Below are 24760 nucleotides of genomic sequence, written 5' to 3'. Positions count from 1 at the left end.
CTTTGAATAGACAATTCTTATAGAAATGGCATCGATATTCATCTTATTGTGTGACCAAGTCATCAGTCAGAGATTAAATCTTGCGCCTAAAAGAGACATCTTCAGACTGCACACTTACACACGGGTATCTATCTTTGCTACGCAGGAAAGTGCCATCTGTAACTGCAATTCAGTGCAAACGTGGCAACTTTTATCACGGGACAGCGATACTGACTTGGAATAGAGGCATATCAATGGTACGATCACTTTGAGAGCTTTCTGCATGTCTGTTCAAACATCATGGACTTGCTCGCCTGCCACTCCATTACAGCCCAATGTATTCAACCTTCCATGGAGCACCCAAGACACAACACGTGGCCCAAACGTTGGTTATTGTCGGAATCAAAAAGCGCTGACAGTGTGCAGATTAGGGGATTTATATATTCTGACAGTTATACCCTGCTGCTACGATGAGACCGACAGCATGAGGTCCTGCGCCTATGTACAGTCCAGGCAAGACAGCCCCTCCAACCGCCTAGGCAGATACCGCCAATTGCTTTTGGGCAGCTAACGCTCGTCAAGATACCTAGGAATTGATCTCAAGACAGGAGTGTTAATTTCAAAACTCACTACCACTCGAGAGCGACGAAGTTTCACGTGATATCGGTTCAAACCTTTCCTCTCGTGGCCTGAGATAATTCCTGATGCCCCTAATCGGCCGCAAGTATTGCGGCGGCTCCGTCAGCTTGGATATCAGAGCAGAGTCAGATCCGTCGACATCAGCCAAAAATGCATAGTATAGCCCGCTGCGTAGTAGTTCTGCGTTGTCCGCGTTCGTTAAGAAATCATCGGTACTGATAAAATAAGTTCTTGGAGAACCTACCTCCGAGAAGATTGAGCATATCTAAAATGTTGAAGTAGAGGATCTGACAGATCCAGGTCGCCAGGAAAACTGGTACTAGGATGAATCCTAGAAGGACGCGAGCAATCCTTTTTCCATGAAAATCTATAGCCACGTGTCCGGTAGTCTTGGAGAGGAATTGTACGGCGTTCGCGGCTGAAATTGGCGTGGCGGGCGCTTCGTTGTTGTCGAATCCAGCTTTCTTGCGCGCGAACTTTATTAAATCTTCAAGATCATTGAGATTGTTTCGCGGCCGTGCAAGTGCGCGACAGGCAAGTGCAATTCTCCTCGCGGGTACCTCAAAGAAGATGTAACCAGTCCAAAATACCAATCTCCGCGGAATCTTGTCTTTCGAAGAATCTCGCCTAGAGTCTGGGCTGAGGCGGCCACCGTTATGAGCCTTGTGCTTGAGTTTCAGTCCTTCCCGGCCCTGGATGATCAAACTGGATCGCATCGTATCATTAGTGAGCTTGCTGAAATTGCTTGATACCTTGTCCACGACGCTTGCGAGAGCCTTGGCATTCATCAATACGAAAACCGTGATAGCCAGTGCAACGACTGAAGTGACCACCATGTTGATCACAAGACTTGTTTCTGGAGACCCATTCATGCTGAAAATGCTAGCGATAAAACCAAGGGGTAGGAAGACGACTGTGACATATGTGAACGACGCAATGTTCTGCTCGCTGCGAAAGCTGAGTTCCTCTCGGGCTCTGACGAGGCGATTTGAGCAGGATTCGCGCAATGACCTGATATTCGCGTGTAGGTATTGTAGCGTGCTAGTCTGACGCTTGATCTCACGATGGAGTTTCGTGATCGAGGCTCCATATTTTCTCTCACGATCACGAGTCCAGCGAGGCTTTTCTTTCCCTCTTTCCTCCTCTCTTGATTCCCATTGATCAACAATGACTTGAGTGGATGCAAGATCCTCTTCCAACGTCTGGAGCAGAGGCTCGAACCCCGCCCAGAGAGCGCTCCAAGATGAGTACGCATCTATGTTGGGAATGGGGCTGGAAAATGATCCTGATTTAACACCCAAGCAGGACTTTATCTCTGCCAAAATGTCTCCAGCGCTCAACGTCAAGTTCGTAAGTATTTCAGCAAAGAATCGTTGCTCAAGAACTTTTCGCTGGCGGTCCTTCGGTCTGTTAAGACAATTGTGAGACCCATGCCAGCCATTTTCCAAGCCTTTGTGAACGTATGCGAGCCAATGGCATGTCCAATAGCGGTCAAAAAGGTCACCGTTGAATCGAAAACTGGTCGAAGCCCGGGCAATTTTCTTCCCCCGACTTCCAGGAAACGGCTCGCTCTCGAACGGAGGGATTCCAGGCCACATATTATTAGATTCGTCTAGGATTTGGTAGTAACTCAAATGCAATTCCGTTTCCCAGGAGTTATGAACGATACTGCATCGGTCGATGGCGTGCTTTTCGTGGCGAGAATGCCTTCGAAAGAAGTCCATCATGTTTCGTCCCTCAGAGGTTTCACTTGCGCCAAAGCAGATGGAAACGATTTCCCCGTTAGCCCTGGAAAAGTAAAGCAGACGTTTTTTAGAATCTCGCTCTGTCCTGACAGGTGTGAGCAGTTTTTCAAGGAACTCAGGAGAGGTACCAAATTGGCAGTCGGGGCGGCGATCCCTCCGGTCGCCCTCGATAGACTTCGAGCTGGGGACATCTACGACACAAAAGCGTAATTCTCCCTCATCATATCTGTTCACGGTACTGGGTAAGCTTCCGGTATTTGGATGCTTGAAAGAAGCCATACCATACCTGTTGAATAGTCTAGGTATCCTGTCAGCCTCTGAGAACCCTGGCCCAGTCTCCAGATCATCCGAAGCGGTTTCGAAAACAACACTCTTCAGGGGCTTCCTCGTCATTAAGAACTGCGGATAGTTGAACAACCATTCATCCTCTATGATATTGCTGGATTCGATCGAATTGTTGAAAGGCACAGATTTCTTCATGACGAAACGTTGATGATTCTTTGCTCGACTGACATTCCCCAAGACCTCACGACCATCAGAATTAAGAGCTCGTGATCGCTGTAGAACGAATTCCGAAAGAAGCAGAAGCATCTCACGCTGTCCTGAATCACATATCCAGAGGCCGGCATCTCTCTGAGCTTGATGAAATTGCTCATTACCTGCAGGTCCTTGTGAATGGATATTGCTTTTGAGTCTTCCATCGAGGTTTGGCTCGGAATTTGTCGGCTCTATGATTGGCGAGGCAAGCCGGTTGTAAACATCGCTTAATCGACTCATATGGGTCAATAGAATATATGGTATCTCGAAACTAGCATTATAATATCGGTCCATGTCTTTGTCTGTAGATCGAAATCGCGGATTCCTCCTCGAAAGGTGTTGCTGTCCAGGAAAGGAACCATTTGGGCTGCACATGCGAAATAGAGCTTCTGTCGCTGTTTGAACCAGTTCATCCGGCAGCTTGCTGTTGATACTAAGTCCTCTGGTGCCCATCATAACGCATAGCGCGTGGCGCAAAGGATTTTTCCAGATTGATTCTTGGGTTCCATCATGATACTTCTGACAATCTATTGTTTTGCTCCACCCTTCCTTGTTGGCTGCATCGCCCGAAAAGAAATCAAACATTTCGTCGTAGAAGAGCGCTGTGTCGCGGGCATGTAACAGGAATCTGGATTCCCTCGTAGACCTCGTGACAGCGAGCATAGGTTGGCGCAAGACATCATTTTCTGTAACGAATCGCCCATAAACTTCACGCAAGAAGACTTCAGAAGCAAAATGCCTGCGTAGCCTCGCGATATCGTTCTTCGCAATCGGGGTGGGCGCGCTGTCACAATTCTACTGCTCGTCAGCGGGAACGGCAGGCTGACTCGAACGCTGACTCCAAGCGCCGTAGTTTCTTTCAAGGTACACACCTTAAGCATTAGATTCCATGCTTGACTATTACATTTCTCCAGCGACTTCAGTGCTCGCCAGATCCAGACGTGGTTTTTTTCAGCCGGAAGACACCAGTGCCCTCAACCTCAGCGCTCGGCCATGCATATTTCAAGCGCTTGTCTGAGGTTTCCATAAACACCAACCAGGGAGGAGCCCAATTGCTCATTAGCTCATACGCGACATCGTTCCCAGCTGATAGTTCCGTGTAGGCTGCTGCTTTCAGGATCTGAAATCCTGTGTCAAGGAGACTGTCTTCCGATGGGCAAGAACGGATGACACGGCGGGGCCGAAGTATGGGCTTTCCTGTGACCTGATACTTGGATTCAAAGCGTCGTCCGTCTCCTTCTTGATGAATGAGGTGAAGCCACTTGAGATGGCCTCGACAAGTTGTTTCGATTCGGGAGAGGATAGAATTAATGTCTGGCTCCTTTGGAAGATGACAAAGTCTCTTGTAGACTTCAACCAAAAATCGATATGCAAAACTAAAACAAATACGAGGGTTACTACATTCAATGTCCTCGGTGTTACCTGGAAGACTTACAAGCTAGAAGACCAGCGTATTGCATGGCCCGACATGTCGCCGCATGTCAAAGCAACTGCGTTTACATCATGCAAATAATGTGGAACGGCAGTGGAAGTAATGATACCAGAACTATCTGGCGTCACCTGGATTGAGCAAACCGACAGAATGTGCTCTAAATTCCTTCGGATCACGAATTCCAGGTGGTTCTGTGGTGATGATAGCCCAGGGGTACCGACTAAGATATCCATACGTACATGTTGCGTCTGGACGCGTTTTGTTTCCTCAACCTTGTTTTGATGTGACCACTTTACATCCTCAGGAGATTCGATGCAACCACCGTCGACGAAGTCGTCCCTGCTCTGCTCTCTGTTTGGATAGTGTTCTTTGAATGTTGAGAAAATCGAGGTTGGGAATGGGCGAAGTGGTGCTTGCTCTCTGAGAAATTGATCGACATGCATGCTTTGATAGGGAATGATGGCGGCCTTCCAGTGGACCTCGGGTGTTGCGAAGTGGACCAGTCTATATGCAACGACCAGCTCAACAGTTTGGCGTCGATCAGTTGGCTCTGGCATCTGCTGGCTCTTGACAACCACAGGCCACTTCTGCGGAGTGATCCCGTTTTCGAAACGTTGGACTTGTCCATCATTTGCGACAGAAGTAATGACAGTTACTCCGTATGGGGTCTTCTTTTCCACCTGGGTTTTATCTGGGTCAGGAGTCGACCCTTTTTGGTCGTCAAAGGTATCTCCTCTATAGAACGACTCGTAAGGCCCAGACTCATCTTCGTGACCTAGATGATGAGGTTTTATTAGCCGGGGAAATCTACGTAGTTGCCTCCAATGAATTATGTGTTGCAGTCTCTATACCTTCATTTCTTGGCAAAGGGCTACGCCCAGGCGACGTGTCTGAACGGCGCGTGTCGATATTGCCAACAGAATTTGGCGTAAAATCAGTTGCTCGCGTAGCCCCACACCCAAGACTAGCCTCTGGGAATCTATGCATCCAGACCCAACTGTAGCCTTTTGGCCCTGGTCCCACGTAATGATTGCGGGTTGTCCACCTGTTGAATTCGTTGGGCATGCAGAATTGATCCAGGTCCCTGATTTCCATTGGTTTGGAAAATTCCACATCAATTTGGATATCATTGTCGCCATCATTCCTCAGAAGGCACTGCTGTAGAATAGTTTTCTCATGAACCATCCATTGCGTAGTCAACTTCAGTTTGGGGTAGTTCTCAAAATCTCCTCGAGAATATTCGTGGCGCGGCCATCTCCAGTATGCCCACTTAAGCTGGGGCTGAGCGTTCGGCTTCGTGAGGAGATCCGGAAACCTCAGACCATAGGACCAGATATGTGGGATTGCTGGACCGATATGGAACGGCTGCTGCGACAATTCCCGAAGATCATCCGCTCTGCGTCCAACCCAACAAGGCGCTTGCACTGAAGGCTGGTCCGCGCTGAAGATGCCAGAGCTCCCAGTACCGAGGAAATGGCTGAACTGCAAAAGTTGTCCGAAGGCGCCAACAGTTGCCGTTGTTCCCTGATCGCCAAATGATGCATGGCACTTTGAGTTGGGGGCCGATTGCCAGATGCCGCAATGTCTATCCTCGATTCCCAAGACTAAAGAGGGATCGGAAGAGCCTGTTTCTTAAGGGAGATCAGTGTCTGGGGTAACAAAACTCATTCAGTTTGAGAAGGGACTTGCGGTGGACAAAGCGCCGTACATCAGCCTCGCTCACGGCATCCTCATCCCAGCACGGGAGAGCTGGCTGCCGAGTTTCCGACTCTGCTAGCTTTGGAATGCGGTAATTCATACTCGCTCGAGGCTAGTCGGACTGATTTCTCGAAGCCGTACTGCAACAAGTACGGAAGCACGCCAGGAGGTTGCTGGGAAAAGGAATGTTTGCGCGAGGACGACTTGCCACTTTGGACGGGGGCACGAAGGCGACTTATAAACCGCACAAACACGCCCGCATCCGACGAGCTCAAGCAGCCCCGAACGAATCCCGGGTATCACGATGTTTGGTCACAGCCTCCCATTCACGCTGGGCCAGAGTTTTTGTTGGGCGACATGCTCGTACAGAGCATGATGTCGGTCACACAGCATTCAAGAACGCAGCCAGGAGCGGTACACCCGTTTGAATGCCGAGCAAGCTATTGACGGAAGGAGGCTCAAAGTGAGACCAGAAAAATGGCCCCGAGGCCTTCTTACCGCTATCGAGCTTTGCGCATCAGAAGACTCCTCTTGATCTAAAGCACTGATGCGATGGCTGGTAAACAACGAGCGTGGTCAAGGTTAAATATCGTGGCAATTTTAAACCTCATGAGCCAACTGGGTGATGGTCGAGTGATGCTATTGCATTTCGCAGTCGATGTGCTCGTTCAACCTCTCAAGAAAGACTTGTTTTGGTGCGAGCTTGCGAAGAGTGGATGGAGGCAATTATAGACTTTTTTATTCCTCAGCTCGGCGAACGCCTGGCTACCAAGTCATCGATCAGGCCATCTTCGGGCCCAAGAATATCCCACCGTCCATAACGCCAATGTGCTAAATGCAACCATGCCACGCTCCGAAAGCCCCCCCCTCTCTTACCCGTCCGGGCTCGGGTTCTCCCTACTCGTCCATTCGCTGCATGAGGTTCATGCAACCTCTTCCCAAGATCTCCGGATAATGCGTGCGAACATATCCACGTTAACGTCCTCCCTGATCTCAGCCTTCTTGGCCTCGTTGTCGGCATTCTTGGGAATGAGCACCTTGTCGCCCTCTACTTTCCAGCCGCAGGTCTCGGTGACGTACTTCTCGACGGCGTCCTTGCCCTCAAGACCGAGCCAGCCCTCCAGGATGTCTGTCTGCACTTCCCTAAAGGCTTCGCTGACAAGCTGGGCGATGTGGACACGGATGGTGTCCTCGAAACCATCGATGTCGGTGGTCAGATCGGCGTACAAGTCGTCCGAATCCAGGGTTGCCCAGAAGCGGCTGAACGATGCGCCTTGGAGGTGTGCGTTGAGGGCGCGGAGCTTGGTGACTGCCTCGCTCAGCTCGGTGCCGGGTGCGAGGGATGAGGGAGCGAGGAGGTGGAGGGCGAGGTTGAACTGTGGTGACGGGAAGGCGGTCATGGCCTTGACGAGGATGTTTGTGATGACCTCATCCTTGATGCGGTCTGGGTTGAGTTGGTACCTTAACGGGCAGTAAGTTAGCCAGCAGTCATCGCGACATAATATGCGATTGTCCGTCGAGGCGGTGTCCAGCGTGCAAGATGTAGGTAGGTCAGATATAATTAGATGTGACTTCATGCGCCGCAGTCGCGTGGACCGCGGGACAGTCAGGTAATAGGAAACGTGATTAAATTTGAATCGTCACAATACACAAGCAGCACAGATGATATGGTCAAGAAGTCAAGGTGAACGTACAGCTTCAGCAGTACCCTGTTGGAGTTGCCGTCGCAAAACCGTTGCTCGCATTGCTGCTGGAGGTAGTTCTCGAGGGGGCCGACGGCCTCTGGGTTGTACCGCTCAAGACCAGTTATTATCTGGTTAATGTCTTGCGGCCTCTCCTGGGGATCCTCGGTGTTGCTCATGTTGGGCAACGTTGGGTGGGTGTTGCTGGGAGGTGCGGACAAGGTGTGTATAGCTTGGGTGAGGTTCAAAAGTCCAGTTGTCGAGGTCTATCTTCCATTGGGTTGCCCCACCATCAAAGATTGAACATGCGCGCCTGGGTAAGAGGAGTCAGGCTCCCTTTTGGTGTGTGATGCGCTAAGGCCCAAAGTGGACTAGCTCCCGGTCGACGGAAGAAGTCAGAGACCGCTCGGGCCAATTAGCGCGTCTAGCCCGACGAGACGCGACAATGGGCCTGGACGGCAGTGACATCACCAGTGCTCAAGGCAACCTCAGAGGCCCTTCACGTAGAGTCTGCCTACCAGATTACGTTTGCTATCCCATGCCAAGTTTACCTGTCGATAGGAGAGCAAGTATCGAGGTCAAGGGAATTTCGTCGCAGGAAACGTCTCATTCTCTATCAGTCCATCGGATTACCAATCTCCTAAAAGAAAGTCTATCAAAGACAACTGCCTCTTATGAGATCTTCATGAACGAATTGCACACCACATAATGGCGACGGGACGTTAGCATCTAATGATGTCCCGAGACTCATCAGGAAGTAGAAATGCCCTGAGTGACGGGTACCACCTGAGCCTTCCTGGATGATCAGCATATCATAAGACTCCGTGTAGCCTTGGAAGCGTCCATCATGGCCAGTCCAGCGAAGAAGCGGAAGCTGAATGGTGACAGCAAGCAGCCATCAAAGGGCCTTGAATATTTCTTTGCAAAGCAGAAGCAAAATGCGCCTGAGCCGATTCCTGAGAAGCCGGACGGGCCAGTCGCAACACCCAATGAGCGGGAGCTGACAGACGAGGAGCTTGCCAGAAAGCTTCAGGCCGAATGGGATCAGGAGGACGCTCAATCTGGACGGCCTGATGGAGATCAGGTTGGTGCAGAAGCGGAGAGCATCCAAGATGTCGACCAGCCCAAAGCACCAGCTACCAGGTTAGAAACACCCGAGACTCCCGGAACACCCCAAAGTGCACCTCCCTCAGCTTTCAAGCAGATGGGAAAGAACACACTGTCGTTGCAGTCCATGGCAGAAGCTGAGGAATCGGCTTCAGCGACAATTCCCCTAGACGAGAGTCCTTTAACATTCGAGCCGGCGAAGTACATTCCCGATCTGCAAAAAGCATGGGCTGCGGAAGGCGGAAACGCGTCATATGCTTTGCTCACAAGATGCTTCGTAATAGTGGGCGGGACAACAAAGCGGATAAAGACCGTCGATGCGCTGGTCAATTGCGTCCGCCTCCTCATCGAAGCAGACCCTGCCAGCCTTCTGCCTGCGGTTTGGCTCGCCACGAACTCTATATCACCGCCATACATCTCTCTTGAGCTGGGCTTGGGTGGCTCAGCGATCTCCAAGGCTTTGAAACAGGTCTGTGGTTTGGACGGCCGTGCCCTCAAGACTATTTACGACAAGTACGGCGACCCAGGGGACGTGGCTTTTGAAGCAAAGAAGAAGCAGAGCTTCACTTTGCGCAAGCCGAAGCCGCTGACAATTAGGGCTGTATACGAGTCTTTGGTCAAGATCGCAAACAGTTCTGGCCAGGGGAGCGTCGAGCAGAAGCAGAGGATCGTGGACCGTTTATTGCAAGATGCGAGGGGCGGCGAGGAGAGCAGGTATATCGTGCGAACTCTGTGTCAACACCTTCGCATTGGTGCAGTCAAAACAACCATGCTTATTGCCCTTTCTCGGGCTTTTCTGCTATCCCGTCCGCCGGGAGCTGACTTCCCCATCAGAGGCCAAAAGGAGCTCGCGGCAATGAAAAAGGAAGAACTCACGGAGATATACGCGAAGGCTGAAGAGATTGTGAAGGCTTGCTTTGCCCGGCGGCCCAATTACAACGATCTTGTCCCTGTCATGCTTGAGATCGGCGTATGTGAGGAATTATTAATTCGATGCGGTCTGACCTTACACGTCCCACTACGGCCCATGTTGGGCAGTATCACAAGAGATTTGGCCGAGATGTTGACGAAGCTCGACGGCCGCGAGTTTGCCTGCGAGTTCAAGTACGACGGCCAACGCGCCCAGATTCACTGCGACGAGAAGGGGAAAGTGACGATTTTCTCGCGCCACCTCGAGGTGATGACCGACAAGTACCCCGATCTTGTCGCTCTCATGCCCAAGATCCGAGGTGAGGGTGTCGGCAGCTTTATCATGGAAGGCGAAGTCGTCGCGATCGACCGTCAGAATGGAGAGCTCAAGACTTTCCAAACTTTGTCTAACAGAGCCAGGAAGGACGTACAAATCGGAAGCGTTACCATCGATGTCTGCATGTATGCTTTTGATTTAATGTATCTGAATGGACAGCCGCTCCTCGATCGACCATTTCGCGAGCGTCGAGAATTACTGCGATCGCTGTTCACGGAGGTTCCACACCATTTCACGTGGGTCAACAGCATCGATGCCACATCACAAGACCCGGAAACTGTCTCGGACTTCTTCAAGCAGGCCACAGACATCAAATGTGAAGGCATCATGGTCAAGATCCTCGACAACCTGCCTGACCTCGCCTACCAAGGCGACGATACAGGCGAGGCTGGCGAGGAGGCTACAAAGCCACCACCACCACCTGCAAGCGCGAAAGGAAAGAAGGCGAAGAAGGGCAAGGCCAAGGCCGAGGAGCAAGAAGGCGGCGAAGAAAAGAAGAAGTCCCGCCGCAAGCCCCTGCTCGCGACATACGAGCCGGACAAGCGCCTCGACTCGTGGCTGAAAGTCAAGAAAGACTACGGCACGACCTTTGACACGCTGGACCTCGTTCCCGTGGCCGGGTGGCACGGGCAGGGTCGGAAGAATAAATGGTGGTCGCCGATCCTGCTGGCGTGCCGCAACGACGAGACGGGCAGCCTCGAGGTTGTGACCAAATGCATCAGCGGGTTCACGGATGCCTTCTACAAGGCCAACAAGGAGTTCTACGACGACGGTGGCGAGGGCGGCAGCGGCGAGCCGAAAAACACGCACGCCCGTCAGCCGGGCTTCGTCGAGTACTCTGGCCCGCAGCCCGACGTCTGGTTCGAGCCGCAGGAGGTGTGGGAGATGGCATTTGCCGACATCACGCTCAGCCCCGTGTACACGGCTGCCATCGGGCTGGTCAGCGAGGACAGGGGGTTGAGTATGCGGTTCCCGCGGTTCCTGAAGAAGAGGGAGGACAAGGGTATCGAAGAGGCGAGCACGAGTGAGTTCCTGGCTGGGCTTTATAGGAAGCAGAGCGAGAAGGCGGCTGCTGCTCCGCCGGCGCAAGGAGACGCGGATGTCGACGATCAGGACCAGGACATTGGCATGGATGATATGTGATTAATTCAGCGCGGTATGCTAAGGGTATGGTGTGGTGTGATGTGTAGGACTATGCTACATGCAAACATTGTCCCAGAGACAGCAAGATGCAATCTGCAGACCGAATGCCCCAAGCTCTCCCACCTACTCCTTCCAAGCCTTGTACACAATGCGTGCTCCATATGTATCCCCCTTCTTCAGCAGCGTCTGGCCCTTCCACTCAGGCACGTTGAGCGCATTGACGTATCGACTAGGCTCAACGCAGAAGCCGCTGCGCGGCGCCCTTGCCGCGGCGCCACCCACGGCTGGCACGTCGATGTACTTGCCCGTGTAGAACTGGTAGGCGGGCTCGGTGCTGTAGACCTCGAGGTGGATGCCGGTGGCCGGGTGGCGGGCGGCGACGAGCCTCGTCAGCGGCCGGCCGCGGGTGTCGAGGGGCACGGAGGACGCGGTGGCGTCGTCGACGACGAAGCAGTCGTCCACGTCGGGCTCGGCCGCGCCCAGCGTGAAGGGCTTCTTGCTCTCGATTCCGGGGTAAGTGGCCGCCTTGGTCGTGGTCGGGATGCCGCCGTCGTCGACGGGGAGGTAGGCGTTTGATACGAGCTCGACCTCGGTGCCCTCGATGGAGGGGCCGCCTGAGAGGTTGAAGTAGCTGTTGGGCACATATCCGCTACGGTCAGATACATCGCGCAAAGGCAGTGAGTGACTGGGAGGTGGGGCCCACTTACGAGTGGTTCGTCATGTTGATGGCCGTCTCATCCGCACCGCCCACCAGCTTGGCCTCGTACTCCATGCCCAGGATCGTGGCGCCCTTGTCGTCCTTGCCCGCGGTGTAGACGACGGTCGCTTCGACGGTGCCGGGGAAGCCCTCGTCGCCGTCGGGCGAGTGCTGGGTGAACTTGACGCTCTCGCCGCCCTCCTTGAACTTGCCGAAGCCAGGGGCGGCCTCCTCCTTTGTGCCGATGGGCTTGGGCCCGTCCCAGACCTTCTTGCCCCAGCCCTTCTCGCCGCCGTGCAGGTTGTTGGGCCCGTTGTTGGCCTTCAGCTTGTAGGACTGGCCGTTGAGCGAGTCGATGGTGGCGGCCGAGATGCGGTTGGCGACCCGGCCGATGGTGGCGCCGAAGTGTGCGCTGTTGTGCGCCTCGTAGTGCTCCTGCGCTGGGAAGCCTTGCACGATGTTGATGCCGCCGACGTGGAATGACTGGAGGATGGCGCCCAGCGGCAGGAAGGAGATCTCGTCTGTGGACATGGTTGCAGCTGGTCCGCTCTGTGCTCTTAGGGAATGTCCTTGGTGTTGTCTGGCGTACAGTCGGTCGTGCTACGTGCGTGGCTCTGAGGACGACAAGAGGCAGAGGGGCAATGTGTGCGAGCTACCTAGCTAGCTAGGTTTATATAGAGCAGCAAGACACTGGAGCTCGTGAAGCGCAATCCATCGTGATTGGAGCGCAAGGAGCCGTGGTGGAAAATCATCCGCTCGCCATGGAGACGCCAGTATTCAGGCTATTTTGTAGCTGGTTGGTTCGATTGAGTGCTTGATGCTGGACGGGCTTGGTCCGCGGCTGCTTGCATGTTCCATGTTTCCTGGTTTCTCGGTCCGCGATGAGGTACATGGTTATGCGACGGTGGGGCTCGTGGGGTGATGGGCGCGGGGTAAAGCCCACCGTGGGCGTGACAGCTCGGCGCCATGAGATATTTAACTTCAATTAAGCCAAGCTCATCATATACACGTATCCAAATATCCTGTTGCCTTCCAAAGGTTTCTTTGACACAACTATTGAAACCAGAAATAGATTCCACTATAAACAAGCGCAACGCAAGAACACCTCCCAGCACCATCCAGTCTCCGTTGATTGGATTTGCGCCGCCCTGCTGGTCGATTTAATTATCGCCATTACCCTCGCCCTCGGCGTCACCTCGGTCACCACCAACATCAAGACCCTCAGCCGTGGGCGCCATGCTCCCCTCGGCAGCATCCTTCGCCCGCGGCACAATATTTTGGCCGTCACCTGATCCCCAACACTGAAGCTTGCTATGACAGGCCAGACCACACGGCCAATGTGTTTCTATCCGGTGGTGTTTCCGCTCTCGCACGCATAAATACCCATTTGCCGTTTTTTGTCTTGAAAACCGCCCCCAGTCCCATACATAGTGGGTGGACATACTTAAGCCCCCTCTTGGAATGCCGCCACTTCACCAATGACAGGCTCTGATGAGACCTGTCACTTTTGCAAAAGCCTACCTTGTCATCAGATTAACATCTCATGGAAGTAAGCGTTCGGATGGCAGGTTAGAACAAGGTCCATGCATAATCTGACGGCCTTCGCAATCAGACCATCGCTTGCTACTAGGCCACGACTTTGTAGGGACGCGTTTTCTGACTTCTTGAATCATGGAGTAACGACTGATTAAGGACAGACACAGTAGTGCTTGCTGGGCTGAGTTGGGACTGTTTACCAGAACTAAAATTCTCTTCACATGAATAGTACCGACGCCCTACATTAAATCAAAGCATCTATCAATGATTGTATTGCGCACTCTGTACTAGTATGTTTCTGCTCATATCCATGCTTAGCTGGAACTAGAAAGTCATGCACAAATTGCTAGGTCATAAGCCTCAGTAGCTCAATAAAGGTTCTCGTAATTAATTAGAGAGCATGGAGACATATAGCTCATAGAATGTACTGGAAATGAGCTAAAAAGGCCTCTCTATGGGTGGCATTCTGTGTAGTGTTCTTAACCGTTTAACGTTCTGTTCAAAGTTTGATCAAGAACACGGTGAGGCTTGCAGTAAAGGATTGCCCAAAATATAAACCATAAAGTATCAGAGGCAGAATGGAAGGTTCACTAAGCCCGAGGTCTCAATAGTCGTACTGCGTCAACATTGGCAGGGAATACTTCGCCAGATTGGTCCAACAATCGCAACAGCGATGACAATATTTTAGACGGGAGGACTTTTCGTCTAAAGGCTTTGCTTTTATAAAACGAGCCTCTTTGTTGTATATCTTATAAGAGTCCATCCGAAGTCTGGCTTTAATTTGAGAAAATGCCAGTGTGGATAATTTCCTGTGCATGAAGCCCCTCGGGGAGTACTTAAGTAGTGGAAATGGCATGGACATGACATACACGGGAGTCTGATACTATCTCTTGACTGTGAGCTTCAAAAAGTTTGATGAACTGTCAATTCCTTTCTTGTGGTCTAAAAGCTTATGGGGCATGTAAAGGAATAAAGGTAGTCGCCGACAAGTCGATGGCATATGGAGATCTAGAATTAAAGAGGTCACCTTGAGAATTGCATTTAGTGAACAATGATTTTTTGTCAAGGGGTCGGGCTCCATATTGAACGAGCATGGGAGTACTGGGGACATGTCATCGAATAACCTCTAGGTCGCGACTTCGTTCAGCAAGATACGATGGACTCATTAGACTAGCTAGCAACTGTTGCAGTTATTGGCCTCTGAAGAGTCATCCCCAGGAGGCCCCCTGGGCCAATTTCACGATGTAGCGACACAGAAGGGGATTTCAACACCATTCCACAGCCCTTCTCCATCCTTTTCACACCTCTATTCCATACCACCCGTGCAGATATAACATGACTGAGTCACGTGCGCGCAGACGAGGGAGGAGGCAGGCCCATCATGGCCATCAGAACCAGAGTGGCCAGCTGGGGGACAGCACCACCTACTCTGACCTCCTCCCGACAACGATAAGCCAGAATCCTGAAAAGATTTCTCAGACCCTCGGTATTCCAAAAAACGGCAAGTAGAAATTTTCTGATAGCCGAACAAGTCTCTCATCACCTCACAGTCTTCTATTCTTCTACCAGTACTGCAAGCAACGTCGCTCCAAGAGGCACCAGCTCCGACGAGAAGGAGCTCGCGTCCCGACTGAAGGGTAAGCCTCGCCAGAATTAACAGCTTCGCATCCTATCACTGATGTATCTCACAGACACTGCACTCTACCACGCAGCTTTGAGACCACACAAGGATCAGGCAACATCTACAAACGAGGTGGAAGAGCAGGATGAAATGGCTGAGGTCAACAAAAAAGGTCAGTGTCGCATCGAACGATGGCTTTGAGCGGTTTACTGAAATCTTGACCCTAGGAATGCAACAAAGCAACACTGACGGCAAGATGACTGATAGCATTAAAGCTGAGAGCAAGGAAACTGGTACGTGACTTGTCGCAATGCATTGCGTGAGCGCACTGTTCAAAAAGCTACTGACAACTGCTCAACAGAGAATCCTATCGCCTCCGTCGGCACCAATCGCAATTGTGCCGTCACGATCTGGAGCATCCCCGATGGTTCCACCGAGTCCATGATCCTCGAGGCTATCGCCGAGCACAAGCCAGGCAAGGTTCTCGCCTGCGACGTCTACGTAATCCCCGGGCCCAACAACGTCCCTCCCGCCATGTCCGTTGCCAGCGTCCGGTTCATGCGCCCCGAGGCTGCCACGCGCCTGGTTCAGATCGGCAACAAGCCAGACCAGGGTATCTACGTCAAGGGAAAGAGGGCCAAGATCACGCTTGCTCACCGACCACAGCCCGCATACCTGAAAGAGCCGGCGAGTCGCGTTGTCATCTTCCGCGGCCCCAGGGCCATCGTCAATCCCATCGCCCTACGCAAGTTGTGGGGCTTCAAGGAGCAGACTGAGACCATCAATGTGGGAAAGGTCGAAAAGGGCATGTGTCAGATCGAGTGGCGCTTCTGCTCCTATGCTTACAACGCGGAGCCTGCCTTTTGTGTCTTCGATGACCTGTACGGAAGGTGTGAGGACTGCTCGGTTGAGTACGGAGTTGATCCCTGTGCCTGATCCGAGGTCAAGAGGAAAGAAGCTTGATACCTAAGATAATACGGGATGAAATGAAGAGAGTTGGACGCCTCTCATGGGGTGACTTTCAATAGGCTGCATTCAACGTGATGCCCTCCATAGACTCCTGTGTGGACACCTTCTATGAGATCACCACTTCTGTCTCGCGAGGGAATACCTGCCATGACTGCGCTTCATGGTCCACTTAATGACGATTTATTTTGAAGTGCTCCATGACTTTGTTATTCTGACCTTACCGTCCCAGCATCGGAATCCATGCAAACGCCAAACTTATAAGTTCCCAGATTGAGGCAAGTATGGGACCGCCGTTTCTGAGTTTCTGGACCTCTCGGCCACTCCGATTTCGGATTCCTCGATCTGGAAGATTCTTGCTCCAAACGATTCAGTATCGGTTCAAAGGCTACTATAGAGCAGAGATTACAGAGGCGTGGCGACTTGGGATCAGCCAGAGGGAATGTCTTCTCTGCCTGCTTATGCAATTACGCAGCATACGCCAGTATGCAATTGACGAGCTACTGCAAATGTGGGTTGACCGCTACTGATTTCATGTCGCTTACCTGCAGACAGGCTACGCTTCAATTCTTGTTTCCTGACCCCGCCTCAGCAGCCTTATTGTGCCTGAATTCTGACACCGGCACCACGACCTCATTAGTGCTTTGGACTTGGCCCAGGATGAAGAGCTGGCACGAAAGAGACTGCAGACGGCCGGATGTAGTGCTGATGGAAAATAATCCGACATGCCTCAGCTGTGGATCACTCTTCATTCATAATGAAGACGAGGCACAGGGACAGCTGAGCAAGCACACCCCAGCGGTCGATAAAGCCTCATCCCGCCTCACTCTCGACTGGCCCTCTTCGATCACTTTTTCCAGTCCAGACGACGTCACGGACCCAGGAGTCAGGAGAATTCATACTAACTTGGATCAAGAGATCGTTAAAGGTAGCGGAACTTCCGAAATGACACCCTCAAAGTACGAGCCCTTCACGGAACACGACTTAACGACAAGGACAGAAGTCGGGTACAGCGTAGGAACAGGACTCCTCACGGATCATGCAGTGACTTCAGTTTATGGAACTCAGAAATCTACCAAAAAGTTGGATCCATACGCAGCTTCAAGAATTCAAATGCAAAGCATGAATCCAGATGCTGTGTATCACTCGTTGATGGGTACTGATGAGATCCGCCTCCTTCATTTGGACTCTTATGATACTGTAGCACAACCTCTTCACGGGTTCCTTAGGCCAACAAAGTTGTCTCACCGACCTGATTATATCGCTTTGTCCTATACGTGGGCAGATGCAGATGGAGACAGAACTTTACGCGAGAGGATCTTCCTCGGGAGTGCTTGGACCCCGTTCGCAATCACGAGGAACTGCGCAGCAGCACTCCGTCGGCTACGATCGAGAGGGGGTACACGCACTGTTTGGATAGACGCTATTTGTATTGATCAGGCAAATACTGGAGAGAGATCTCACCAGGTCTCACTGATGAGGGATATCTATTCACGGGCCGAATCCGTGGCTATTTTCCTGGGCGGAGACACAGGCCATGACACTAGCAGCCCATCAGCACAACTAATGCAAAGGCTGAGTGATGATCGCTTTCGCGCCGGGAAAGCAGTAAAATATGATTGGGGCGGCGAGTTCGACTTTCACAGTGTCTTGGATCTATTTCGGCGACCGTATTGGTCGCGCATCTGGGTGATACAGGAGGTTCTGCTTGCAAGGAGGGCTGATCTCATATTTGGAAGTGCAAGCATACCCTTCCATGAGTTCACCGAAAACTTCATGAAAAGACTTCCAGAAGCTGCCAAGGACCTGTTGCCTCTATGGGTGTACTCTCATGGCACTTCGCCCTTTGGGGATGTGGCAGCATTTTCTGACCTTTTAAACAAAACCTCCACATGCAAAGCATCTGATGAAAGAGACATGGTCTTTGCTTTGTTTGGACTTATGCAAGGAGCGAGTCTGGAAGGCTTGATAGCCGATTATACGAAGACGTTGTCGGAGATTTATATTGGTCTTGCCGCGTACTTCCTGATTCGCCACGGACAGTCAGGGCTTCTCAAAGCGGCTGCGTGTGCGGCTTTCAGCACTCAAATACGAGACCAAGATGATATCCATGCTCCGGATCGTCAATTGCCATCGTGGATTCCATTCGGCAGAGCTTTGTCTCTCCATGAGACCGAGCTCTTCCAGGACAGGAAGCCTCCCACTCTCAATCGATGGCGGGCGATTCTTGCCGCGTGTGGCAGGAGACCGGGCCGTATGGAATACCATCACCTGACCGTCATACATCCGAGAAGCTACGAGCCCTCTCAGGCACCCCTGAATACTTTCAGAGTATTTGGTGAGAATGGCATACTACTACTTCGAGCATCGCCTATTGTTCATGTATCACATGTGGATTCCGACATCCTACAAACCGCTTTGACTTGCAATTTATAACAGGTATATGACCGCCATACTTGCCTACTCACGGCGAATCAAACCAGTTGGGGCATATGCATCCAGACGGACGCTTTATTTGACCTAGATGACAACTGGATCATTGAAGTGCCCGGTTGTGACGAATTGCTACACCTTACGCCCTCCGGCAGAGCACCTGGCACGTATGAGATCGCTTCGTTGTCGTCAGTACTCTTGGTCACACGATCCCGACGACCAGTACAATCAGACCTGACTGAGCAAAACGGGTCGTTGTCGGAGGAACCCCCGAGCAGGGACTATAGACTTTGGATGCCACTAATGTCCTTTGGCCTGCAGGAATTACTTTTTCTCTCTACGTGGGACTCCACGACTCAAATGGACAAATTGATAGCTCCACGTGCGCCAGGAGTTGGCGATTCACTGATCGACCTATCACAAACAATTTTGATGGAGTACAGTCGGTGGCTGGAAACGAGATTCACACCTCCCACTGGCGATGACTGGCTTGGCAAGTTTGACGCTGTGGTGAGAACGGTGTCCATGTACTTGGAGAGATGGGAGGACCTCGATCTTTGGTCTAGAATGTACCGCCTCGTGGTTGCACTATCATGGTCTGAAAAGTTGAAGGAGCTCGCAAGAATAAAAGCGGACGTCTGGCATTATCTGACCCAGAGGGAACGGTGGACTGATTCTCACGACGAAACGGAGGATCTCATGCGTTGGGAACTTAGGCTTTGTCAACTTTTTGATGACATAGTGGGACGACTTGTGGACATTCCTCTGGAAACAAATGAAGGCGAAAAATGCCTAGGACACTTTATGTCGACGAAAACCTGCTCGTTATTGCGGAACAGTATCAACAATATACCAGACACCTGGAGTGTCGAAGATATCCAAGCCAAAGAAGCGACAATCTTCGAAGACTGGACGGGAGTGGAATCATGCTGGGAATTCATGGAGCAGTCGACGATTGTGTGCTATGATTTGCGGATCAAATTTGTTCAGTTGCGTACCCTGAAGCGGCTTTTTGGGTCGGAGCATCGCGATTTCTTGATATCCTAGTAATATAATCCCTTCCTACCTTGATAATTCTTGACCATACCGTATCTAGTCTATGTGCCACTCTTGAAGTCTATCGACTATGCAGGGGTGAACCGCCTCTCAGGGGCCTGGAGTCAGCATTTAATTGTATGCATATTTGCCAAACGTATGCACTTCTGCTGATGTAAAACCGGAACCACCAAAACAAAACTTTAGGTCACTGGCGGCCGAGAATGGGTAAATAAAATTAAAACCTATCGGAATAAGGAAGCCGTCTCCTTTTAGCCAGGATATCTTTGAAAAAGTCCTTGAAGCAACGTGGGTTCATATCAGGGTAGAGATCAGTGGCAAGAATGTAGCCTAGACGCTTCGCTCCCTCGGGACTGTTGTCGCCATCAATGAAAGACGAGTAGTAATACTCCAACCAGAACTTGCCCACGAGGAGAAAATAATTGCTTGGATCATTTTGACTCTTGGAGCTAATATCGTCGATCATGCTTTTGAGCTCATCCGCCGAAGCCTGGAGGACGCATGTTAATGGTTGGCCTGATGGTTTCTGAAGGCTGAAAGATTCTGGAAGACGTACGTATTTGCGGAGAGCTTTCTCCCCTGTCAACTCCTCGGCGATGCCGAACATCTCGTTGAAAGATAAGCTCGCTCCTGCAGCCATTACTCTCTTATTGATCGTCCTGGGGTCTGCGATGATACGAGCGACAAAATTCCCAACGTCTTCGTTGTCAACCACGTATGTCTTCATTTCTCCGTCCCCAGGAACTAGATTCTGGATGAATCAGGGAGAGCAATAGCATGGTCTGTCTTTCCCGAGGGTATCTTGGGAATGAATCCGTTATACCACCAGCCGACATCGATTATTGTGTAGGACAGTCCAGAAGCCGCGAGCTCCGCGTAAATCTCCTCTTTCTGCAGTTGTGTCAGAAAATGTACACACAGAAACTAAAAATACAAGCACATTTCCTCTCATTCTTGGGGCGATGACATACTTCCTTTTGAACGGTGCTGACACCGTTTGGGGTGATAGCCATGGCGAAAGCGCTGGGTATGAAACGTTTGACGTTGGCAAGCTTGGCGGCGCGGATCAAAGGCAGTTGGGACTCCAGGGCATTGGGAGGAACCGACGCAATGATTACATCTTGCCCCTGCAACGCTGATACAAGTTCCGCTTCCGGCCCATTTAAGTCAACAGCGACGACGTTGACGCCTTGCGCGGCCAACTCCGTGTAGACCGGCTTCGAGGACGATGCAGACCGGGCCAAAGCAGTCACTTTCTACACCATTCAATATCAGATCAGGTTCCGTTGGCAGAGATGGTCTCGTACGCATATGTCAGTATGAGGAAACTCACATATATAGGAGTCTTCGATTCGAGCAACCCGCTTAGTATTCGCCCGGCCGATTCGCCGGCGGCGCCGAAAATTGCAACTTTGATGCCTTCCGAAGACATTATGGTGTGTGCCAGAAATCAAACTGATCAGACGATGGCAGTAACTGAAAATCTACATTGTCGGCGGGACTGAACAAAAAGTACTCGAGCGGGCCTGTCACATTTATAAACATCTTTTCTGCTATACCTGAAAATAGAATCGATCCAGTCTCCTGGCGTAATGGTGGTTTCCTCGGCACAATCAATGATCGTCTAATCAATACTCATTGATGCGTCGCGACATTGACAGGTGGTCCGGTAGTACAGAGTCGGAATAAGGACCCTATGTGTCCGATCATTCCAAGCACGGAGCTTAGAGGTTACCGGTCCGGGGGTTCGGGGAGTCGGATGCCGGAACAATCGACAGCGGAGGGACAGGGAGCCCGATTCAAAGACCATGGCTTAGGACCCGCGTAACGGCACTATCTGACTTACAGCTAAGTACAAAGCCACCAGAAACTCAGATCCTGATGAATTTTCAACCGCCTCTCTGAAGACAGCAGTCTATACTGACTGTACCGGAATCATGAAATATTGACATATCATAAGTAGCAACTCGTACAATTCATTATTTCAAGTCATAGGTATTGGTGTTTTCACAGGGTATTTGGAAACAACGCTTTTTTGATCAGGCTGCAAAGGGGAGCGCCGGAACATCTGTGGGGTCTTTGAAGTATAAACGCTGTCGGAGCCTCTAACCTCATTACTAAGCAGCTAAGCCCAAACAACCTAGTGAGGGTCCCGGCCATGATGATAGCCTTCTTCGCAATCGCTCTATCCTCCCCGGGACAAGATAGACACGTCTCCGGAACAACAGCATGCTGACCAGCCCCTGAGCTCTAACCCCGATGACATCCGATATGATGAGTGGGAATATTGCTCAGCGGTCAGCGGGTTTGGGAGAACGGTCCCGATGGGCTTGTACTCCTTGTCGAATGCGAAAGGTTGTACTACAAACCACCATTTCCAGGCGTCCCCGCTAATTGAAACATAGGTCAAATGTGATTCCAGACTGCCTGCATGCTCGGCCTGTACGTCGCGACGCCTGGATTGTGCGTATTCGCACGCTAGACTCCGCGCACCCACTAACCGGAAGTAAGTCTCTGTGTGCTTGCAGGTTCGCACCCGACGCTGATCTCCGTCTTCCAACTAGATCTCGTGGTGATGTGGCTCGAATCACGGAGCAGGACGAACAGATGGTTGGCAATTTGCTGTCTAATACCACGACAGCTGGCCAGCTGCAACGGAAGCCCCTTCATCTGTCTCCCTTGGCCCATCTCGGATTCGATAATCTGTTCGAGGAGTCCTACATAATCCATCCAGACATTCTATATCGGTTGATACTTCGTGACGCGATTCCCATTGCAAGAGTGTCGTTGCCGAGTCCACATGTCCCTAGATTCAAATTTCAAAGTGGGTTGTAATACAGGGCATATCTCGCTATACCTCCACAGAAGCTTGCCGCTGATCAGTCCAAGGCTCCTGCGCCATCTTTAATCCCGAACACATCAAGTGCGTCGACTACATGCTCGGAAGTCACAGCTTCAGTAAATTGTGCGCCGAGAAACCATCGACATTTTCGCCCACGACGATGCTCGCTGACCGCCCTGACTATCCGTCTCCTGCTGCCGACGCTGCGATGCATTGCCTGAGAAGTGAGAGCCTACGTCCCATTCTTCGACACACTCTAATGAAGTCCACTTAGCCTTTCTCAAGCACTTTAACAACATTTTCTCTTTTTTCGAAACCGATGAGATAACGACTGTGTTCCAACATCATTTTGACAGAACACAGCCTTCTAGATCGGGCGGGCATGCCGCTGTGAATATGGTTTGTGCATGTGCTTTATGGATGACGGATGATGCACAAAACAGGGCATCGGACAAACTTTTCCAGAACGCTCTCCGAATGCTGCCGGATATCTTGATGGAAGTGCCCGATAGTATTAACATTGGTGCGTTGCTCTTAATGGTATGCTCATTCTAACACCGAGGCGCTGTAGATATTGACGTTATTTCTTATCCAGGCCACCTACCTCACGTCAACTTCTAGAAGCTCCACAGCGTCGATGATCTTGGGATCGACTGCGCAAATGGTTCTACTGGCCGGTTACCACGCGACCCTTTCCAGTGCAGCCCCCACATCCGCACAAGATCTGCAGAAGAGCCGGCTCCTGTATCGTACCTATATTTTGGATCAAGACCTATCCCTAAGGCTTGGAAAACCACCGCTTCTCACTGAAAGCCTCATTGTTTGCTTGCCTGATAAGCGTTCGGAAGATTGCCTGGGCATCATCTGCCTGCCTGGAGGCACAACGGTCAACTGCTTGCGAGAGCAAGTTGCCGTGGCCAGGATCCAAAACAGAGCATGGGAGGGGCTTCGATCACCATCTTCTTACACGAAGTCTAGTGAAGAGTTCCTAGATACAAGTAATCGATTACTTGAACAGCTTCGACAATGGAAGGACAGCCTACCGACGTCAATAATACCGCCAGCAAGACCCACAGAGCCTGGTAATCTCCAACAGATTCAAATCACGGATATACATTGGATCTACTTTCAGACTGTAATTGCTATATACTCCTCCATCTTCACCCATCCCCTGCTCTTCAGCGACCCTGCCGTTCGCGACCAGTCAGCAGCTGCAGTGGGCCAGTGTGCAGGCGCAGTGAGAGAGCTACTTGCTTTGGCTAAGCGCCTCGACTACAACCATCCCTTAGCGCAGTGAGTACCGGCTTCATGTGTCTTTATGGTTGCATAGTACTGATGTGATTCAATATGAAAAGACGGCCTCTCAGTCAAATCGGCTGGAATTTGGACAGCCTACTCATACATATAATGCTGAACAAGCGAACTTCTGGGGCCCAAAGGGACGTCCAGCTCTTGAGAAGTGCTCTTGATAGTTTTGAAACAGACGATCCTCAACATGAAGACAAGTCGGCGTCTGATGCACTTGTCATTATGTACAAAATTGCTAAGGAAGCCGTGGCACCGCCGCACGAGTTCGGGCAAGAGTGATGTCTAAGAGCATTGCAATTGTAGTCACATTTCTAGTGGGCAGGATGTGCTGCAGCTCATTTCTGAAATCGATGTGATGCGCAACTCCGCCATGCGTGAAAACAGCCCGTCTGGCTGTGTGAAACACTTTCATCGGCGTGTCCGTACAGATGGACCTTGCACTTGCGAATCGACGTACTGGAAGCCGTCGTCGCCTGCAGCTACTGATAGCAGACGACTCATGGCTTCTATGCGGTAGGATACGGGCGAGAATTGACCGAATAGGTTGCCGAAGTTCTCGCGATCTAATTGTTTCCAAAAATGGTCGTCGGAACTTGTCGCCGGCGAATGCTGCTTGAGTGTGGCGTTGAAGTGCTCTCCCTCCGCTTCTTTGCCTCAATCCTGGCCGAGGGCTAGGGACATGATTCATGAGCGAGGCGCCAATGAAAAGTGGATATATGCACCGGTGTATATGCCAGATGTACAAGTCGCTAGAGTAGTAGTGATGGCGGAGTGAGAACCGCTGAGGCGATGACCCTTACCGACGTTCAGCCGGCGACATGTTGCCCTGCTCATGCCCGCAATGCCTGTGATATCAGCCAGGAACAGATCTTGGTTTTGTGGCTGCGACACTACCGCATACGCTGAGTGCATTACCGAGTGACTCATGCCCTGGTCAAAGCCCCGCGACAGACATAATATGTTACAGCCATGGTCACAGCTATTCCATAAATGCAGTTCATGCTGAGAACACAATACTTGACTTGAGAAGCCCATCTCACTGCGGTAGAAACTTCTGTTTTTCAATATCAAAAACATTACCTTACCAATTAAA

The 24760-nt window shown here is 51.3% G+C and overlaps 8 protein-coding genes across 8 annotated transcripts; 3 read left to right on the top strand and 5 right to left on the bottom strand.

Annotated features, from left to right (window-relative positions):
* Positions 1-598: 598 nt before the first annotated feature.
* J7T55_003887 (uncharacterized protein) lies at positions 599-6130 on the bottom strand (the record flags this gene model as incomplete). Its single annotated transcript, XM_053143240.1, has 7 exons — positions 599-798; positions 863-3684; positions 3938-4028; positions 4112-4242; positions 4336-5107; positions 5184-5856; positions 6041-6130. 7 exons carry the CDS (start codon positions 6128-6130, stop codon positions 599-601), a joined length of 4779 nt encoding a protein of 1592 aa, XP_052994130.1.
* An 823-nt stretch (positions 6131-6953) lies between these two features.
* J7T55_003886 (eukaryotic translation initiation factor 3 subunit) lies at positions 6954-7891 on the bottom strand (the record flags this gene model as incomplete). Its single annotated transcript, XM_053143239.1, has 2 exons — positions 6954-7491; positions 7725-7891. 2 exons carry the CDS (start codon positions 7889-7891, stop codon positions 6954-6956), a joined length of 705 nt encoding a protein of 234 aa, XP_052994129.1.
* A 668-nt stretch (positions 7892-8559) lies between these two features.
* J7T55_003885 (DNA ligase 1) lies at positions 8560-11208 on the top strand (the record flags this gene model as incomplete). The annotated part of the gene is made up of 1 exon (XM_053143237.1): positions 8560-11208. The coding sequence occupies one exon, from the start codon at positions 8560-8562 to the stop codon at positions 11206-11208; it is 2649 nt and encodes an 882-aa protein (XP_052994128.1).
* A 123-nt stretch (positions 11209-11331) lies between these two features.
* J7T55_003884 (ldose 1-epimerase) lies at positions 11332-12436 on the bottom strand (the record flags this gene model as incomplete). The annotated part of the gene is made up of 2 exons (XM_053143236.1): positions 11332-11857; positions 11916-12436. 2 exons carry the CDS (start codon positions 12434-12436, stop codon positions 11332-11334), a joined length of 1047 nt encoding a protein of 348 aa, XP_052994127.1.
* Positions 12437-14776: 2340 nt separating this feature from the next.
* Positions 14777-19508, top strand: J7T55_003883 (uncharacterized protein; the record flags this gene model as incomplete). Its single annotated transcript, XM_053143235.1, has 7 exons — positions 14777-14927; positions 14992-15078; positions 15133-15234; positions 15290-15355; positions 15424-15952; positions 16580-18366; positions 18553-19508. 7 exons carry the CDS (start codon positions 14777-14779, stop codon positions 19506-19508), a joined length of 3678 nt encoding a protein of 1225 aa, XP_052994126.1.
* A 226-nt stretch (positions 19509-19734) lies between these two features.
* Positions 19735-20949, bottom strand: J7T55_003882 (isoflavone reductase; the record flags this gene model as incomplete). The annotated part of the gene is made up of 5 exons (XM_053143234.1): positions 19735-20007; positions 20074-20268; positions 20352-20408; positions 20489-20773; positions 20851-20949. 5 exons carry the CDS (start codon positions 20947-20949, stop codon positions 19735-19737), a joined length of 909 nt encoding a protein of 302 aa, XP_052994125.1.
* Positions 20950-22519: 1570 nt separating this feature from the next.
* J7T55_003881 (fungal specific transcription factor) lies at positions 22520-23946 on the top strand (the record flags this gene model as incomplete). Its single annotated transcript, XM_053143233.1, has 5 exons — positions 22520-22583; positions 22634-22758; positions 22825-22899; positions 22955-23652; positions 23715-23946. 5 exons carry the CDS (start codon positions 22520-22522, stop codon positions 23944-23946), a joined length of 1194 nt encoding a protein of 397 aa, XP_052994124.1.
* A 129-nt stretch (positions 23947-24075) lies between these two features.
* On the bottom strand, positions 24076-24594 carry J7T55_003880 (uncharacterized protein; the record flags this gene model as incomplete). The annotated part of the gene is made up of 2 exons (XM_053143232.1): positions 24076-24230; positions 24468-24594. The coding sequence occupies 2 exons, from the start codon at positions 24592-24594 to the stop codon at positions 24076-24078; spliced, it is 282 nt and encodes a 93-aa protein (XP_052994123.1).
* Positions 24595-24760: the final 166 nt, after the last annotated feature.

The sequence above is a fragment of the Diaporthe amygdali genome (assembly GCF_026229845.1).
Source record: "Diaporthe amygdali strain CAA958 chromosome Unknown NODE_13_length_1014660_cov_65_381101, whole genome shotgun sequence".
NCBI classification, from domain to species: Eukaryota; Fungi; Ascomycota; class Sordariomycetes; order Diaporthales; family Diaporthaceae; genus Diaporthe; species Diaporthe amygdali.
The sequence above is the reverse complement of the archived record's forward strand: the minus strand, read 5'-3'. Positions and strand labels throughout refer to the sequence as shown.